Below are 19,494 nucleotides of genomic sequence, written 5' to 3' on the forward strand. Positions count from 1 at the left end.
AGACCACTTGTTTGCCTTGACTATAGATTTCCATATTCTATCATGCTTGAATTGCTTGCAAGCATTTGATCTTAATTTTAAGAAAAATGTCTAAGGCTTCTTTCTTTAATTTGCTTTGATCTACATGAATTCCCCCTGCTTTCCTTAAAAATAATGAAGTATGTTAACTACAAAGACTGTGTTCTATTGCAGGTTATTGTATTGCTATAAAACATGACAGAAGTAGGAAGCCTCAGCTGCCTTACCTTCAGTCGAAAGCAGACTAGTCCCAAGACAACCTCAGCGCAGATCTCAAATCTTTCATCCTGGAGGACTAAATGTTCAAATTGGTGCGACAGCCTGACATGCTGAGAAGAAAAAGAGTGTCTATATTGTACAAATTTGATTCATTAAAAGAAATGATTTGCTAAATTGCTTCCATCCTTAATCTCTTTTCTCATTTCCCTCTTCTAATAGGTGATAATATTCACATACTGCCATCTGTTTAGGTTAACTTATGTCACGTTTATGACTGTTTGAGACCATACTGAGTTGTAACAATACTGGTTGCTCAGTTTATCTTAGGGAGTACAGGTCTGTTTCTTAATTAAACATTTCAGCATCATTTTCTAACTTTCAGGATGTCATATTAGCAGTAAATATTTGCAATAATTCTGTTATGTTTTCTGCCATTCTCAATGAAACTGGCTGCAGAGTCTGAAAGGAGGAAAGGGGGAGATGCATGGATTTCTGTAGAGAAAATGACCACAATTCCAGCAGGAAACAAGATGGACAGAGACAGACGGGCTTTTTAGAACTGTTGAACATGAGAATAACTGAGGGAGATAACATGCTCATCCCTTCTGGCCTGGGTGCTTAGGTCTTGTTGAAAAGAACAGTGGTGGCAGTAAAATAAGGGACACAGACAGCACACCTCAGCCTGATAAACAGTTACACTGGACATCGAGCTAGAGCTATTATTCCAAAACGTACCAAGACCAAATCAAACAAACAGGAAAAATACCAGCAGGCATACAACCAACCAGCAAGGAAGTCCTAACGTCAGTCAGTGAAGTTTGTAAACGTATCGACCAGATTTTGCTTTCTCCCAAACAGAAAATGAATACAAAAGCACTTTGAACAAAAGATCCCACATTCACATCAGGTACCTGCAGTACCATATTCAGTCCCCCCTAACTGGCTATCATCAATTTCATGCTCGCTATCCAAAAAAAGAAGACAACAAAGGCATCTGGCTATTAGAATTTGTATCTGTGCGGTAGCCAGTCTACACAGAAAAAATAAACAACAGATCTAACTGATCTTTTCCTTCTTTTCCACTTTGCTATCTCACTAAGTTCAAGTAAAGACAGCAAATAAATATAAAACACTTAGGGCCAATGTGGAATATTTCATCCCATGGGAACTTTTGCCAAAAGGCAAGAACGAGGCAAAGCAGAAACTACAGAAGAAAGGAAAAAAAAAAAAAAAAAAAAAGGAAAACACATTTTGCAGTCTTAATCATAGCTCCCTAATGGTTATTTCTTAAAACAGAAAAACACTGTTTATATGGAATAAGAACACTGATTCAAGGCGTTCTGACTGGGATGCTGATACCCCATGCAACCAGCCAGTCTTACCGCTGTTACCATTTCCTCTCTGCTGTTTGTTGCATCCATCTTCCATCTCTCTCTAAAATTAGACTGAGAGCTCTTTGAGTCAGGAGCAAGAACAATAGAATGCCTGATCCTTTCCAAGGCATTTGAGTGTTTTGCTAACAGAAATAGCATGGGTTTACAACTATGAAATTTGACCAGAATATACATCCATACATTTGTATGCATAAGTGCATGGGAAGCATATGTGCAATATGCACAAAGGCTGTAACAATCTTTACTGTCTCCTCCTACCCTCATTTCTACAGCATCAGACAAATTATGTCTTTGACACAGCTCTGCAAAATTCCACACTGCATTTACTGAGTCTTGGAAATTGAGACCATAAGAAATTTCTGTTCAATATGATGAGAATTTCGCAACTGGTTAACTGAGTGTAACCACTGACTGAATTTAATCAAAATCTGCATGGTGATAACTGAATAAAACAATAATTTCAGGTTTGGCTTACTGCAAGTAGTTTTTACAAGAAGACTACAGATGCCGTACGCTTTCTAGCAGCTATTTCTGTCCTTTTTTATTTTTTTACATTAAGGAATGCTTCAGGGATTTGAGAGAAATAAAATCAGGGGAAAATAGGGACTATTCAGTAAAACACAAATCAAAACTCTATGAATTTTATATTCATATATGGATGCAAATAATTTTCTCCACAGCAAGCTTCAAGAAGTAGCAATAACTATCAAACCCACTGGGGGGCACCAAGTGTATTAGATTTTTAGAGGACTGGGAAGTAGAGAAAGTCGGGACCAACAAGTTTCACCTGTGCAGCTTTGCTTAACACAGTGACCCAAGATCCTGCACCTTTGAACTGTAAGCTCTTAACCTGAATTGCTTTTACAAAGATTGTTGCAACTAAGCATAAATAAATTCAATAAAGTTAGACATTACTAAGCCTGGAGAAGCCACAGGGCGTTTATGTGTCACACCTGCCTCTCTGCAACTCAAAAAGCTGTACCCCCATTCTGGACATGGGTATGGGAACAGCTCACAAGGGGACACACGTATTTTCAGTACTCCTGCTATTCAAGACATGCAGGTAAACTATGAAAATCAAGTCTTGTTTGGAGAACTGAAAACCGATCTGTTCTCAGATTTCTGCTGAATGTGTACAAAGCAGGCCTGATATGGTTATTGTAACCCTCCAAATGCGTTTGGTTTTGACATAATCACCGTGCTGCACTCTTAGCACCATTAATTTAAGGTTGACATTCAAGCTGCATTTATCCTTTAAAAAGTGTTTTACATTGTTGTATATTTTGACCCCCCAAAAATGTATGTACACAAACCAACTAACATACTGTTCCCAGTAATGTCATTCGGAAAAGCCCTTTATTACAGGGGCTCCTAAAGTGGAATTATCTGAATTGTGTCAGTGAAAAATGTCAGTATGTAGGAGCTGAACACCAGCACTTCTCTTCACGGTGACATTTAGCAGATGGAAACACTGAAGCTTGCAAGGGATTTCTGTGTCTTACTACCTTGGGTAAATAACCATTGCCTTTTTGCAGTGAGAAAGGAAAAGAAAGGCAACTAACTCATGTGACTAATCAGGATTAGGGAAAATGCCTTACTTAATCACTAATGGGAAGAGTAAACTGGTGTGACATTAAGGTGCGGTCCATACAGAAGATCTGTATTTATGCACATATGCATGTGCATATATACATAAATAGAAACATATAAACATGTGTGGGCTCCAGCATTTAGATATTTCAGTTGAGAATTCACTGTAGGGCAAATCCTTCCAGAACTAAGATCGTTTCTGTTTCAAGGGAATTTCTTAGAAGCACCACAGCAAATACACATACCTGCATAACTTTGACAGTTTTCTTCCTAGATTTTACCCCTACGCCTGCTTTAGTTCACATCTCACTACAACTCTGCAGATGCTGCATAAAGTGTCCTCTAAACAGCCACTTGGACTGTGCCATTCCCCAGCTGCAGTTCTCTCTCTGGCATTGCTGTTCTGTACTGTTTCAGCTTCTTGGTCTCTGCTGTACAAATTTCATAGTATTATCATAGGTGAGAAGAGGAGAAGGTGGTAAACTGATTTCTTCTGGCCTCCAGAGGATTTCTCTGACTCGGAAGGTTCACGGGGATTACCTACAAAAATGTTAATTTCTAAATTTCTCAGATGACTTCTGAGAAATTGGAGATGACTTAAAAGGCCAAAGGAGTAATACACAGCCAGAAAGTTTATAATGTGCCATTTGCAAATGGACTGTTTGGGTTTCACATGTACACTGATTCTGAGTGTTTGGAATCAGACTTTTATTGTTTTTGCCCTGTGTACCTTTCCTCCATAGCTGAGGGCTTACCACCAAAATCCATGTTTTCCTCTCCCCATATCCATCAGAAATGACTCCTTTTACCACTGCTTTAAAATCTACACTTTCCAACAGATTAATATTACATGTTTTCTGGGAAGAGAGTGCATAACGGGAAGGTTTAGAAAACAAAACAAGTTACTGTATCTAAATCAAATTCACTCATTATCATCTCTTACAAATATTTTGTTTCCTAAATGCCTGTCTTAGTACAAACTAATGCCAGGTTGCAGTGGTTATCCAGTCATTCTGATGCTGGCCTTAAAGGCTGCAGCGTAACAAACATCTTTTTTTCCTAAACTTAACTACTGAAGAAGAAAAAAAGAGAGAAAGAGTTTTGCATGACAGTATATCCAAAAAAGAAAAAGAAAAAAAGAAAAAATTGTGAACAGATAGTTGCATATGTCTTTGATCTTCTGTAGAGAATCTCACTAATCACACAGCTAATATGGTGGACTCTTAAGGAGATGCAGTGTTTCTTCCCTCTATATCATGTCGTGGCTCATCACCATTGAAAATGTCAAATCGTTCTGTAAGTATAACCTGGCTGTGCAAAGGAAGCCTGACTAGAAATCTGTAAACACCGGATAAATCTTCCTAGCGCTCTTGTGACTGAGGAGCTGAGATATCATTTTTGCTAGGCAATCACAGCATTCACATTGAGATTTACATAAACTCAGAAAGGATGTGAAACCCTTGGTCCCAATCTCTTAACAGGGCCCAGTCATGCACCTGAACAGACATGCCCTAGCTGCAGCTGTCGGGAGTGAACAGGCATAACGTGGCCTACACGCAGTAATGATGATGTATGAGAACTACATGCTGCACAAGTGAGTGGTACATCCCAAACATTCATCCCCTTCCCCACAAATCAGCCCAAGGAACTGTTTAAAAACTGCTTTTCTGCCTGATTCTATCTGCACGGCCTGTTCCTTGAGGCACATCAGAAAGAGAGAACTTCCCACTCCCTAGCTCGACTCTATTCTCCACCTGAAGGTTGCAGTACTAGCTTCTGCCATGGCAACCTAGATCTTATGCTAGCTATGTCCTCTCTATGACCTGCTGTTATAAATACAGCTTTAGAAATAATTCTGGCTACTACAGGGTTTCCTTTAAAACACAAGTACACAAGATACAGTAGGAGCTATTCTCTTCAAAGATTGCCTTTGCCAGCGGTGGAAACATAAAAACTGTCACTTGCAAGATACTAATGGTGTGTTTAAATGAAAGCATCTTTTCAAGGCCAACCACTGGGATAAGCAATGTTAAAGTGAATTGAACAAATCTAGTTAAATTCCAATTTACTTTTTGTCTAAAAACTTGTCCGTAGATTAGAAAATATAAACCAGCATCACGTTGTTCCCATTACTACATGATCAAAAGTTATCAAAATATATCTGGAACCCAGGACAATTCCAGAGAAGAGAGAAAAATGGGTAAGATAAGAAACACGTTCATAATTGTTATTTTGCAACTACTGATAAAACTTTACCAACACGTCTGCAAACTTGCAAGTCATGTTTTACTTAGATTCTACTAAAGCGGGAAGCAAAGAAATGCAATTCCTTCTTGAAATGTAAGTTCAGCTATGAACTGCTGGAGGTAGAAATGACTGTGTTTGTTGTTTGTTTTTTTTTAAAGCTGCTTTGAAATGCACTGAATTTAATTAGCACTCATCAAGGGGGGTGGTAAGGAGAAATCGACTTAATGGTTCCCGTTTGACAGATGTATACAAGTGGCTCTAATTCTGCACTTAGTTACCCTTAATATTTTTCCAAAGTTGAAAAAAAAAGGTTGTTTTTTTTTTTTTTTCCTCTGTATACTGGGGAACACTTTCATCCACAAAGAAATATTAAGCACACACTCAGTTCAGCGAGGCCTTGGAAATCCAGTGTTCTGAATGATCTTCACAAATAAGGGATCGCATGACGCTTCCAACTCTGGAGTCAGTATCTTTAAGAAAGGATTGATTTGTTTTTTCTTCCTGAACTGTGTTGTCATAGAAAATATAAAAACAGCTACGATTATGGGAAGACAAGCACTTTTTGTCTGGGCAGCCAGGAAGACAGGGAACAACAGAACTGCAAAGCGTCTTGTTGAACGTGAATATTAAATTGTGGAAATCTGTCTGATCAAGGCCATGCAATTAACATGGGGCTTCCAATCCTCTGTTTTCCCAGGGGGAGATTTAGCCCTACTTAAAAACTTGGCATCATGCTGAAATAATTGCAGTCTCCAAAAATCTAACCTGAGAGAGCAAAGCACTAGGAACTGTAGTGGCAGTCTAGTAAAGCAGTAACAAACTATACATCAGCTTTTCATTGGAAGGTATGTATCAGGTTGCCACGAGGACAACAGAACATCAGGCTTCTACTGTTGTCAAAATTTGCTTCTGACAGCCTTATTAAGAATAAAAATATAACTAAAGTCACTGTTGAGCCTGTTGAAAAATATAGTGTAATAAAAATGAGAAGTGAAGAGGACACCCTCCAACCCAGAAGCTTCCCAAATTGGAAGAGATTTTTTCATGTAGGTGTTTTACAATGGCAAGAGAAGCCTTTCTTAGGCCTTAATCTGTTTAGTACCACAACAGAAAGGAATGTGTGTCTGCAAAGAGTTTGGTATACGAGACCAGATTCTCAGCTAATGGATATTTTTGTAAATATTTAGAGCCAAGTCGTGGAGCTCAACTCACTAGAAGTTTCCCTAAACTTCATAAAAAGGAAAAGCACGCTTGAATTTGATTTTACTGCCACAGAAGTATGTATATGATTTAGACTGGTGCCAGGTCTAAATCAAGAATAATCTTAGTACTTATTCACAGCAATGTTAACAAACTGTAAATGGTACACATCATGGGTTTTGTTGTTGTTTTTTTTAAAAGTGCATTTTAAACAGGAAGCAGAACCAGCAGAAATTATCAATTCAAGGATAGGCAGACATGCCCTCTAAGTTACTGCATCATAAATGCAGCCCAGTGACCTTAATCATAATCTAAACATGCAGTCAATGCATGCCCATTCATAACAAAGAGATAAGGACTATTTCATGTTTTTCTCCCCCAGAAAACATTAATGTACTCTGGCTTAATTTGAGAGGGACCTATGGTCCTGCACTGTATCCAACACTTGTATTCTCTAAAGATTAATACAAAACGGATGACAATTTTGATCCTGCCATCATAAAGAATTGGGGCAAACAAGCAGTAGTCCTACTGACCCGAACTCTCTCAAAGTTGTCGGCTGAGCTTTCCGATGTGTACAGAAGTAATAGAAAACAGACAGGGACAAAGTTCATTTTCCCTTCCATCCCATGCAGACTACCCAAGAAGAGACAGTGTGGTTACCTTGCGGATGTGTTCCTGCAGTCCCGTGACGCCATACATCCTCAGCACAAACCAGAGCTTCAGGGAGCGGAACCTCCTCCCCAGGGGGATCTGCCAGTGCTGCGGGCAAGAAGGAGGCATCCACAGAAGTCAGCCTTGCAGAAACACTGCAGAAGTTGTACATGCTGCAATGACTTCTAAGTGCAACCCGTTTCAGCTACTAGAGGCCATAGCTAGAGGTGGGCCCAATAATAACAGAAATGGCCATTTTTGGCTAGTGCCCTACTATGATTGTTTAATACTCAAATTTCTCAAATGAGAAGTAGAAAATAAAGTTGTTGGCAGAATGAAAGGGTCACGAGGCAAATCCAGTTGTCTTTCTGCATTCTGAATTTTTCTCAAAGGCTTCAGAACAATAAGTATTAGCTTGTTTGCAGCTGTGGGCCTAGCATCTAGTATGACTGGCCGGTTTTCTACTTCAAAACAAAAGATCTTCTATTGTCAAGGTTAAAAAGTGCATTTAAAAAAAGGTATTACCGCTATTTTAAAAAATATAATCTTTAGGCAATTTCTTTCTACTGATTAAACCTTGAAATATTACATACGCAAGACACATTCTGCCTTTAAACAGTATCTTTTTTTGTTTGCTTTTTTCTTTTTTCCCCAAAAGAGATTCTAAAGTTTCAGCTTGAGTAATGTTAAAAAATTTAGCAAGCTGAATCCATCCTGAAAAGAAAGGCAAGGTTTTGAAGCTTGGGAAAGCAATGGAAAATAAAATCCCTGGACACATCAGTGTATACAAGCAGTAATATTAGTGAATATATTGATGTTGTACTTACCCGGTAATCTGTTACAAGACCTGGAAGTTAAAGAAAAAATGTTTGCATTGCTTCATCAAAACAGCCAAAACCTACAGTCATTCTAGTACTATTGAACATGCTGCTTTTTTAGCTATCCTGGATGTTTTCTACTAACAAGCATCACCAGCATCAACAGGCAATACGCCTCATTCCTTGGCTAGTCAGAATATACCACTCCCAAATTATTGCTCCTTTTTGTTATACTTCAGATCCCATAGTGATCACAGACTCAGTACTATGTTTATTTTCCTCTTGTAAGGAATCTCAGAGCAGATAGAGCAGCTTCTATTAATTTTGTTCTGTAGAACCCCCAAACCGATGCTCTTCAAAGTACTGCATTCCTAACTACCTTTTATGCCCATTCATGCATTTGTTGCTCATTCTTCAGCACGTCTAATAAGTGACTGGAAAATGCGACTCAGGAATTTGACTCTCTTCCTGTTTGGAGAACAATATTCTGCATGTTTATGGCTTTTTATTTGATGTATTGAAAAAAACCTTATGCAAACATAGTTTGACCAAGCCTCAAAGCAGTTCAAGGAGGCCAGCAGAAGGCACTATTTGATGTCTTTTATATGACCACACAGAGTCAAGGTGCCTCCACCTTTGCTTTCAATCAGGAAACTAGGCTGATTTCACAGTAAAGCTGGATTACTTGCAGTAAGCCAGTGACAAAAATTAAATTAACCTAAAATCTTAAAGCACTTCTTTAGGAAGACGTGGAAGCATCTGCTTAGCTTTTTTGTTCTGCTTTATTTTTCAACAGTGGGGTGTAAACTTCACAGGAAACTATATACTTAAACTCCATGGAAAAGTGCTGTCTAATTGCTCCTGGAATTATGACCCATCAGGTACTAAATAGAACTGTGGCTTATGAATTGACCTCTCTAAGTCATTTGTGTAATTCCCAGCCTTCCAATTTCCTGGGACTCTTCAAAAAAAAAAAAAAAAGATTCAATTCAATTTCCTGTATTACAAGCTCCCTTGCCAACATTCTCACATGCGTGCAGCCAAAACACATGATCCTTCCTCCCCGAAGCACATAGCCATTTGGTTGTTTAACACGTTCCTATGTTATCTTCCAAAAGGGGGAAAAAAAAAAAAAGTAACAATCATTAATCAGTTTCTGGACTTCAGAGAATTAACACAGTTGTCTCAGCAAAGTAAAGGGGTAATCTGATAACATTCGTGCTCTGCATTGTCACAGCCATTTTTATTTGATAGCTGCAAGGCTGGTAGCAAAGAAAGTAAAGCAACTGGTGACAGATAAATAATCCTACGCTGCTGCAAGGGGCTATGTCTAATGATCCACAACAACGCCTTTCACAAGCTGTGAAGCAGAATGCAGTCAACAATTAGTCTTTGATTACAAGCCTTAGCCTTACATCTGTATTTAACCAGGAGGAATTGCATTGTGGGAGCACATGCAGCATTTACAATAGAGTATGGAGCTCATTCTTCTTACACTGCCATTAGGATTTGACCTATATCCTGGGCTCCCAGGCAAGCTAGTACAATCTCTCTGGTGGGATGACGCAAATCACATGAAATGATAATTAATGACAAAATAAAGACTTTCCTCTTGGGGGCACACATAATTGCCATATGGTTATTAAGACTAATTGCTCACAGATAGATATATTTTTCCGCTCATTTAAATTCTTGAGTGAGAGATGAGTGAATTCAAAAATGCTACTTCATTTGCCTTATAGGCCACGATGGGAATTCTCAAACCTGAGACATACTCAGAAAATAAGATCCTCCGTTAGACAAATCTTATTTCTAGGAGCACTGACATCCCATTAATCACACAGGGATCAACAGTGACTGCAACAGCCTTGCACCTTAGCAACTCTGGCCATTTTGATTGAAGGCATGTGTGTGGGGTGGATTTAACAGTTCAACTAGACGTGTTTGCATTTGGAAAGCTGTCCAGATCTTTGGAAAACTGTCAGCAAATGGGAATAGAGCAGAGAAAATATTAGTGTCGCTTGACTGCTAATAATCAGCTGATCTACTTGGAATCTTTATGTTCAGATCTAATTAAATACTAACATGGCTAGGGAAGGCAACGCAAAGATTAGATGACTTTTTATCCACCTGGGAGACAAAGTTTTCAGGCCAACTAAGAAACGTTTCATTTTCCTTTGGTGTTATTTAACCTGGGGAAGCCCTAAGATTCTTGCATTAGCGTTGTCAATTTTCAAAAATATGTATTTTCACTTTAATTAACTTCAGCTTTTCTTTCCTCAAAAGAAACATTTTTCATGTTCACTAATTAAAAGCTAGTGACAAGCATAGTTGCAATAATTAGCACTTTTCACTTTAAAAGGTAAAAAAAAAGTACATTTTTTTTCTTAATAATTCTAGCCGTTGGTGTGTAAACCTCAGCTTCAGAGTTATTACATTTTCCTGTTTATTGCTCTGTTCCATAATTGCATTGCTTGGAAACGTAGAAAAATAAAATGTTGAAAAAGGCATAAAATACAGAAGCCTGACAGCTCAGAATCAAGGCACAAGAATCAATTATACCTAGTGTTTGGTTTTGTTGGTTTTTTTTGCAAAAAGTGGAATTCTAGACAGTATTAATTAACTGGGGAGGCCTCATGGCAGCCTACAGCTCCCCACAAGGTGGAGCGGAGGGGCAGAGCTGATCTCTTCTCTCTGGTGGCAGCAACAAGACCTGAAGGAACGGCATGGAACTGCGTCAGGGGAGGGTCAGGTTGGGTATCAGGAAAAGATTCTTCATCAAAAGGGTGGTCGGACTCCAGAACAGGCTCTCCAGGGCAGTGGTCACGGCCCCCACCTGACAAGAGTTCATGAATCATCCGGACAATGCTCTCAGACATATAGTCTGATTTTTGGGTGGTCCTCTGTGGGGCAGGAGCTGGACTCGATAATACTTGTGGGTCCCTTCCAACTCAGGATATTCTATGATTCCATGACTCTAATTTAAATGCTGTAACAGAGAGAACTGTACTCAGAATACACTTCTGAGCATAGATCAGCACCACCAACTCCAGGAAAAATATGAGATACAATAAATGAAAAGAACATGCACAGGCCCCTTGAGGTGATGCACCTTGTTGAGGAAGTTTACTCTGAAGGTTGACAGAGCACTGAAAGAAGCCATCCAGAGAGGCTGTGGAGTCTCCTTCTCTAGAGACACTCAAAACCTGCCTGGATGCCTTCCTGTGCGACCCACTGTAGGGAACCTGCTTTAGCAGGGGGTTAGACTCGATGATCTCCAGAGGTGCCTTCCAACACCTGCCATTCTGTAATTTTGTCATTACAAAGGAACTTGTCAATCACTTATTGACACTAAACTGCTGTGACCATCACAATTAATCGCTTACCAACTGAATGTGCACAACCAGCCTTCAGGATGGCAAATGCCACTTTTGCGGCTGCTAGGTATGTGCAAGGAGCAACACTAATCCATTAAGGAGCTTTGTGCAGGGGCTAAGATCTATACGTTCTTTGTGAGCACTTCAGGAGGAGCTTTTGTGAGCATTCTGTACAAGACCAATAACCTGCACTTACCTCCTTTGCTACAATCAATCTAAGAACACGAGTGCAACATGACAGTGTCTCAGATAGCAATCACTGAAAACAGAGCACAGATACCAAACACAGCTCATCGTTTCTCTGCAGTTTCAGGGAATGTTTGCTCCTGACACGGGTATTTGAAAATTTGAATCAGAACTTGAATCCATAGCTAGGAAAAAGAGTCAGCAGTAAATGTGGAGTGGGGGGAAATCCTAATAAAAAATGATTAACACAATGTCTCATGAAATAGCTTTCCCTCAACTGTTCTTTCTACTAAAATCTCACTAGACACATTTGCACTTCAAGAAGCTTCACTTCCTAAGGCATTTTGAATATGGAAATAGGCTCCTAAACAACTTAGCTAGTTTTAAGAATTTCAGATGTCATCTTAAACCATTTTTAATGGTGAATATCAGTGTGTAAATAAAATAATGATAATCATATTTAATAATAAAATTACCAGACTCCTGGTGGTGATGCTGCAGGTAAAGAGGTTCTAATTTAAAAGCGCCAATTAAATCTGATCTTTTTTTCACCCTGTATGAAAGAAAGATAAACAATGAGAAATATAAGAACTAACATTTAAAGCATTAGATTTCCAGAAGCAAAGGAAAACTAAATGTGCTTAAACTGGCATATTTCCTGAGCACAGCCTGTGCCATTTTCAGTGCTTTTTCACAGCAATATCAGTACTGTACTTAGAAGCAGTAAGTGTAAGGCTCAGCAGGAACAGGCAGCATGACTGCATAACTGCATGTTTAAAAACAGATAAGAAACAGACGCAGAGGATCTTTTTATGGTGATAGACAATCACACCAGAATGTGAGACTAGTTAAAGCAATGTTCATGTTTGCAGTCAACAGAAGTTGCCTGCAAATTACTGCAGTACAAAGCAGTGTGGGAAGAGTTGTCGCTTCCCAGACATCATGCGGAGCAGCGCTGGGGCTCTGAGGATGCTGGCCACTGTCTCCCCATGCTGCAGGCACTGGCATGGTGTAGCCACCTCAGAGAGAAAATAAACTCAATTTCACCAGTGGGAAGCACTCTATGTATAAGACTGACTCACCTCTACAAAGACAGGCAGAAAAAGAAAGAACTAGAAATCAGAAAAGGAAAAACCACTACGTAATTCCATTAGGCCCATAAATATTTCACAAAGTAAGCAATAATTATTTCAATGTGAGGGTACTTTAAACAGCAAAAGTCTTAATCTTTTATCATTTTTTTCTGTATCCTTTTTTATGTTTTTTTGGTTTTGTTTTTTTTCCATGTAAAATTGCACGTAAAACTACACAGATAAAACATTTTATTCACTCAAAGCCTACCTCTCACTTTAACGGTAAGGAAGGTACTAAGATTACCCTAACTTCAGGTATGGAAAGTATCTAGCTGAAGATACATAACTTTATGCACATTAAAAAAACAGTAGAACACATTCAGAATACTCTTAATTATACATATGTAGATATAAAAGAAGTAAATTACCGTCTGAAAGCAATTTCAATTAGGTTAAATATTGCAAACAACCTCTAAATTGCTGTATTCTATTTATTTCATATGTTTGATTACTTTGATATATTTGTGTAGCTCATTCCATAGGCAACTAACCCAATTTATAAACAATATCATTAGCTGTATTGTGATTCAGTCCTTCTCCTGTAATATGCTGTGCAAAACAATAGAACAGGAAACAATTATGCAGGAATATCTGTTCAGTTAGAAGATACTAACCTCCCTATCAAGTGTGGATTGATGTATGGATTGCTATTAAAGCGGCATTAGTAATCTTTGTGATGTTCCTGCATTTTTAAAAGATGCCAGCTGTTCCAGTTGAGACTTTGCAGGTCATAATCTGGCAACCATAAAAAACTATCTAACAGGATTACTAAAATAAATCCAAAGCTTGGACATAAATGTGTATGAATCAGTTGAACCGCGCCTCTATACACCCTGTCTAGATTTCACCCTTTGTGTTTAAACTTCTTTGCAGTAAGTGCTTGTGTGGTCTGGTAACAGAGAGAAGTGGTATTCTTTACTTATTGCAAATACGCAAGACTGACTGAAGGATCCTGAAAATATACTTCAAAAATTTCCTTCATAAACTTGATCTTTTAAAGGTTTGATGTGATGGCAATAGACTGTTAAGATCTAGCTTGAGTGGCATAAAATTCACATATTAAGTACTCATAATATGTAATACACAGTGAATGTGGTGAATAAAGCAGTGAAAATCTGTGAAAAGGAAACTATTTGGATTGCATATTGGAAGCTTTTAGCAGTCTCACTCTATTCTGTATATTTCAATGATGGTTACAATTTTGATAGAAAAAAAAGAGAGATGGCTTCATATCACAAGCCAACAAGAAAATTTTGCTTCCACTTACAGAAGAACATTTCCTATTAGCACCTTCCTTTAAACACAAAAAAACCTTTCCAAACAAAAGTTAACACTTAAACCCTGAAAAGAGCAATAAAAAAGCAAAATTAAAAAGACTTTTGTAAGGGGATTACTTTTACTCTCTCTGAAAGAAGACATTTTTTCTTTTATAATATTCCAGAGCACCAGTTGGACAGGTCAGACAAAACTGCCTGTTTGTTTCAAAGCAGAGTTTTTTAAAAGACCTCAATATATAAAAACAGAAAATATGCCCCTCTAAGAGTCATTATATTAATTTCCTTTTTTTTTTTTTTTCCTTTAGGACCTGGTCTTTTTTCTGTATATCAAGAAGTTTCAGAATATTTTGCAAAAGATTGATAATGAAATTACCTCCAAATCCCAGATGGCATCAGTGCTTCATATTGCACCGAGTAGTTAAATAATTACATTACAGATTGAGTGGCTGGATTTTCTTAATCAACATGCAAGGCAAAGAAATGTGTTCATTGGAGAAAGTGCTGAAATCACTCAGTAAGGCTGGGTGAATTAGAAACCTTCAATGGAATTCAGTTTGACTTTGACATGTTGTTTATTGAACTCTTTCTGTATTATTACAAAGTCAAGGTTAATATTTCCCACGGATCCTAAAAGGACTATGTAGCTATCACATTTATTTCTTCTTACCAGGCTCCTTCATCCCTTATTACTGCATTCAAAATGAGTTTTCATCTTTTCTGTCAGCATTACAGGCTGATAAGAGAGGTGTATTTTGGGCATAGGCCTCAGAAATAGTTGGTCTTCTTTTGGTGATGTATACGACTTCAAGACTGCCCAGGTGGCCAAGAAGATCAATGGCATCCTGGCTTGTATCAGAAATAGTGTTGCCAGTAGGAGTAGGGAAGTCATTGTCCCTCTGTACTCAGCACTGGTGAGGCCCCACCTCGAGTACTGTGTCCAGTTTTGGGCCCCTCACTGCAAAAAAGACATTGAGGCCCTGGAGCGTGTTCAGAGGAGGGCGATGAAGCCAGCGAGGGGTCTGGAGCACAGGCCTTATGAGGAGCGGCTGAGAGAGCTGGGATTGTTCAGTCTGGAGAAGAGGAGGCTCAGGGGGGACCTTATTGCTCTCTATAACTACCTGAAGGGAGGTTGTAGTGAGCTGGGGGTCAGCCTCTTCTCTCTTGTAACTGGTGACAAGACGATGGGGAATGGCCTCAAGTTGCGCCAGGGGAGATTTAGGCTGGATGTTAGGAAATTCTACTTTTCTGAAAGAGTGGTCAGGCACTGGAATGGGCTGCCCAGGGAGGTGGTTGAGTCACCATCCCTGGAGGTGTTCAAGAAACATTTAGATGTTGTGTTGAGAGACATGGTTTAGTGGGGTTATTGGTGGTAGGTGGATGGTTGGACTGGATGATCTCGTAGGTCTTTTCCAACCTAGCTAATTCTATGATTCTATGATTCTAAGACAAAGAACTTTAATTATATACTTCATCCCATATCAAGCAAATAACACTAATATATAAATGCCTTGATGAAATTAGGCTATAGCTGTGCAGCTTTCAGTAAGGAGACATTTTGCAAGGCCTCTTAAGATTCCTTGAAATGGAATCTTCATACCTATGAAAATATGCATTTTATGTGACGATTTACCAAAAAAAAAAAAAAGCAGGAAACAAAATGGAGAAAAGCACTTCAAAAGTACACTCCCTTACATCTGAAGTCTAAGATTTGTTAGGAAAAAGCTACAATCTCCTGAAATGGGAACATAAGTATGTTTGTATGTATCTTGTTTTCCTGGAAAGCTAGGTAAAAAGTGCTAACATTGCTTCACAGGGGTATAGATGAAAGCAAAATTAATGAGAATTTTAAATGGTAGGGACAAGACTCTGGCTCCTAATTGTTCTGCGAGCATTAAAGAGAATGATGGTGAATTTTATCATTTCTGAGAGTGGCTACTTTGCTACCAATGTCTTCAAAGAATGGGAAAAAGATGGGAGAAATAGGCAAACGGGTTCCATCTTCTCCCTATTTTCGTATTAAGAGACAGCTAGTTATGAGGGACTTATAAACTGGAGCCTTGGTTAATTCCTGCCATTACTAACAAATGAGTTGAATCTAAGCCATTTAATATAAGAAAAAAAAAATAGGCTTGGAATATTTGAATAGTTTATGTCAGGAACAATCTTACATTCAAAAATGTACCGTATTAGCTGAATAATACACATTCTTGTGCAAAAGTCAACTTCATTAAGGATTTCAAAAGAGCCAAGGATTAACCAAAAGCAACTGAATAACCACTGTCACACACTTATTCTTTTCTTCCAAGAAAGGGTGACTTTTTTTTCTGGATGATGTCCTAAAGTTTTCAGTTTTCCCTTCTTGTTTCAGTTCTGCAAAAAGCTTCTTCAATTATAACTGAAAGTGATGTTTTAATTTATCTTGATAAATAGTCTGCATTTACTGATTTGCTGTTTTGATAATAAGTATCATTAGTCGTGACGCTGGCATACATTAGGTTCTAGAAATTTCAGTTTGGGAGGCAATAGGATCATCTATTATGGGATGTTATTATTACTGCTGTGATTAATTTGCTTTGTTTCAAAGTATATGTACAGGTTTCTACACTGGCATCCTTTCATATCAAAATGTAATCTCTGCTGTCATCTGGGGAAATTGAAAAATCAGTACCAAATTGCATAAATACTCCTTTTTGAAATTAACTGCTTTTCATCAGCTAAATCACAACCATTCTTAGAGAGGTTTTTGAAAGAATCAAGACTCAAACATAAAGAAACTTTATGGAAAAGAAGATAAAGATCTGTTTAACATGCTGTTCATTGTATTAACATCCTTAAAGAGAGTTTTTTGATTTACGTTTTAAATCAGGCATGTCTAACCCACAGTCTGTGAGACACTTGTGGCCATGGTCGGCTGGTAAGACAGACCCACAAGATTGTAAAGTTCTAACATTATTTTTTGAATTTTAATGATATTTATCGTGAGTCGACTGCACATATCTTGAGCACAAACTCTGCAGGTGACAACAGAACGCTGTGGACAGGAGGGCGCAGTGCAGTGGTAACTCCACCTCGCAGGCCCACTGACATAGTTGAGTCAATGTAATGTCATACATTACATGCGCTTGTTCTGCTTGGAAAGTAAAATACAGTGATGGTCAGTAATGTTATTTCAACCTACCTACACATGTGTGTGCCTCTGAAAATATATTTTTTGTTTTTAAGCAGACATATAAGTTTTCTTATTTAATTACTAAACTTGGGCTTGTGTTATTTCGTATAATAGTTTAATAAGTTAACATTCACTGCAGAAGAAATGGAATGTATAGACTTGCAATCAGACATTCACCTCAAAGAAAAAAATGATCGTATCTCTTTACTAGACTTGTATAAGCCCTCTCTTCTCAGAGAAAAATACCCCTCACTTCACAACCACACCTTATTCATGTCAATGCTTTTTGGCAGTACGCACATTGGTGAACAACTACTTTCAAGGATGAAGCACAGGAGGAGTAAAATTAAATCAAAAATCTCTGACGAGCACCTTGAGAGCTCATTGAGAATTGTAGCCATTGCCACTGAACCAGTCTGATGCGTTTAGTTTCACGAAACGAGGTCACATATCCATCTAGTTTTAGGTTTTATTCCTTTTTTTAAAATGTTTTTTTAAAAATATAATAAAGTTTTGTTACTTACATACTTTGGATATATTATACATTATATGCAGCCCAAAACAGTTCTTCTTCATTCAATGCAGTCCAAGCAGGACAAAAGGTTGGGCATCCATGTGTTAAATGGTTGCAAAATAGAGCAAGTATGAATCTGCCAACTATTTGGGATTTCTCCATCTCTACAGCACAATGTAGAGCTCACTCCTCTTTTAAATTGTACTTGTTATAAAATTGGATTATATGAAATAGAGAATGTTGTAAATTCCAAGAGTTAAAGCTATCCAGAGCTCATTTCAATACAGAAATGTAAATAAATGACTACGGCTAGAAAGGTGGATTAATTTAACATGCGGCTTTTGTCTCTCATAATATTTCCTTTTTCTATAATACTTACCACATAGCAGAGCAGTCAAAATTCACTAGGAGCCATTTGTGGGGATTGAAGTTAAATGAATCTGCAAACTGAGAACAGATAAATAAATAAAAAAGAATTATGAAAGAGAAAAGGTGCCAATGATATAACTTAATCAAATTGTCTGAGTACATCTTAACTATGACTGCATTTCTGAAAGGGGCCTTATAGGCAACATTCATACTGCTATCACCTTGCTTATTAACTATTGCAATTAGATCTTCATTTGATTTTGGGAATTGAATTGAGGTTTATTGTGCAGTTAAACTACTGTTATCATCAAAATTTTGAGTGTTTGCTAACAATTACACCTTTCAGATACATATGGTATGCAGAAGTATATATTTCAGTATAAACTAAACAATTTCTCATATAATGAACATAAACACAGTCAGCAATAGCTGCTGTGGTTCATATCAAATTTCCAAAATGATTCACTGAGCTTTCTATTTCCAAGAATATTTAACATATAAACACAAAATTCATGTAGGGAGACAAATGGTATCTTTTGTTCAGAATCTGTGAATCATGTTTAACAATGAAATTACAGGAAATTACTTATTTTTTAGGGCCAAGGTATTTTCTTCTAGTGGAAATCATCTTTTCTTCTAAAGCTGAAAGAAAAGCCTACACAGCAAACAGGCATTCACAATACATTGTATAAATCATGAAAAAGGCCAGTTTTACTTGACACAGCATCAGAGGAAACTCAGAAAGGTGAGAATGACATCGTGTGGAAAAGGTTTCTTCTGTAGGCCGTGTGTTAAGAAAGGCAGAGGCAATCAGGCAAATATAAGGAGAGATGGGGCCCTGGAAGCACCAGGGTCTGACTACGCCATGTAGCACTGTTCATTCTCATTTGCTTCTCGGAACCTTCCTTGTCACTTGTAAGCAATTAACAATTTATAAGAGATTATCTATCTTTCTGTCTACTGATCTATCTCCCTGCATCGCGCAAGGCAAGAAAGCTATTCGTGGTTGTTAAATATTTACTTTTATGGCAAATGCAGGACCAGACCAGGGATGCTGTTTCATTTCCTTCAGGAACCAATAACAATAAGTTAAAATATATACCCCCACAGGAAATTACAACAAGCTTCATTTGCTGATAAAAAAGAGACAGAAAGAAATGCTTTATTTGCTGGGGGGAGGGGTTCCCTCCTCTTCTTTATTAGTCACTACCTATCTGTGCTGTGTTTAAACTTCTGCCTTCACCAAACAGCAATATTTTCTCCACTAACATGGAAGACAAGGACTTATCTGACTGTCTGAGGGGAGCAGCAGGAAATTAAGTATCCTTA

The 19,494-nt window shown here is 38.0% G+C and overlaps 1 protein-coding gene across 3 annotated transcripts in view; it reads right to left on the reverse strand.

Moving 5' to 3' along the window:
* The window catches only part of DDC (dopa decarboxylase), a 72,910-nt gene that overhangs the window by 6,305 nt on the left and 47,111 nt on the right, over positions 1-19,494 (reverse strand). For all 3 annotated transcript variants that reach the window (XM_021385791.1, XM_021385789.1, XM_021385790.1), the window contains 5 exons: positions 18,176-18,243; positions 12,180-12,256; positions 8,150-8,169; positions 7,332-7,430; positions 246-347 (listed from right to left, as the gene is read on the reverse strand). In XM_021385791.1, the coding sequence (XP_021241466.1) occupies positions 246-347; positions 7,332-7,430; positions 8,150-8,169; positions 12,180-12,256; positions 18,176-18,243 (366 nt within the window). The remainder of the gene's footprint in view (positions 1-245; positions 348-7,331; positions 7,431-8,149; positions 8,170-12,179; positions 12,257-18,175; positions 18,244-19,494) is intronic.

This window comes from Numida meleagris, chromosome 2, assembly GCF_002078875.1.
Source record: "Numida meleagris isolate 19003 breed g44 Domestic line chromosome 2, NumMel1.0, whole genome shotgun sequence".
In the NCBI taxonomy this organism is placed as follows: Eukaryota; Metazoa; Chordata; class Aves; order Galliformes; family Numididae; genus Numida; species Numida meleagris.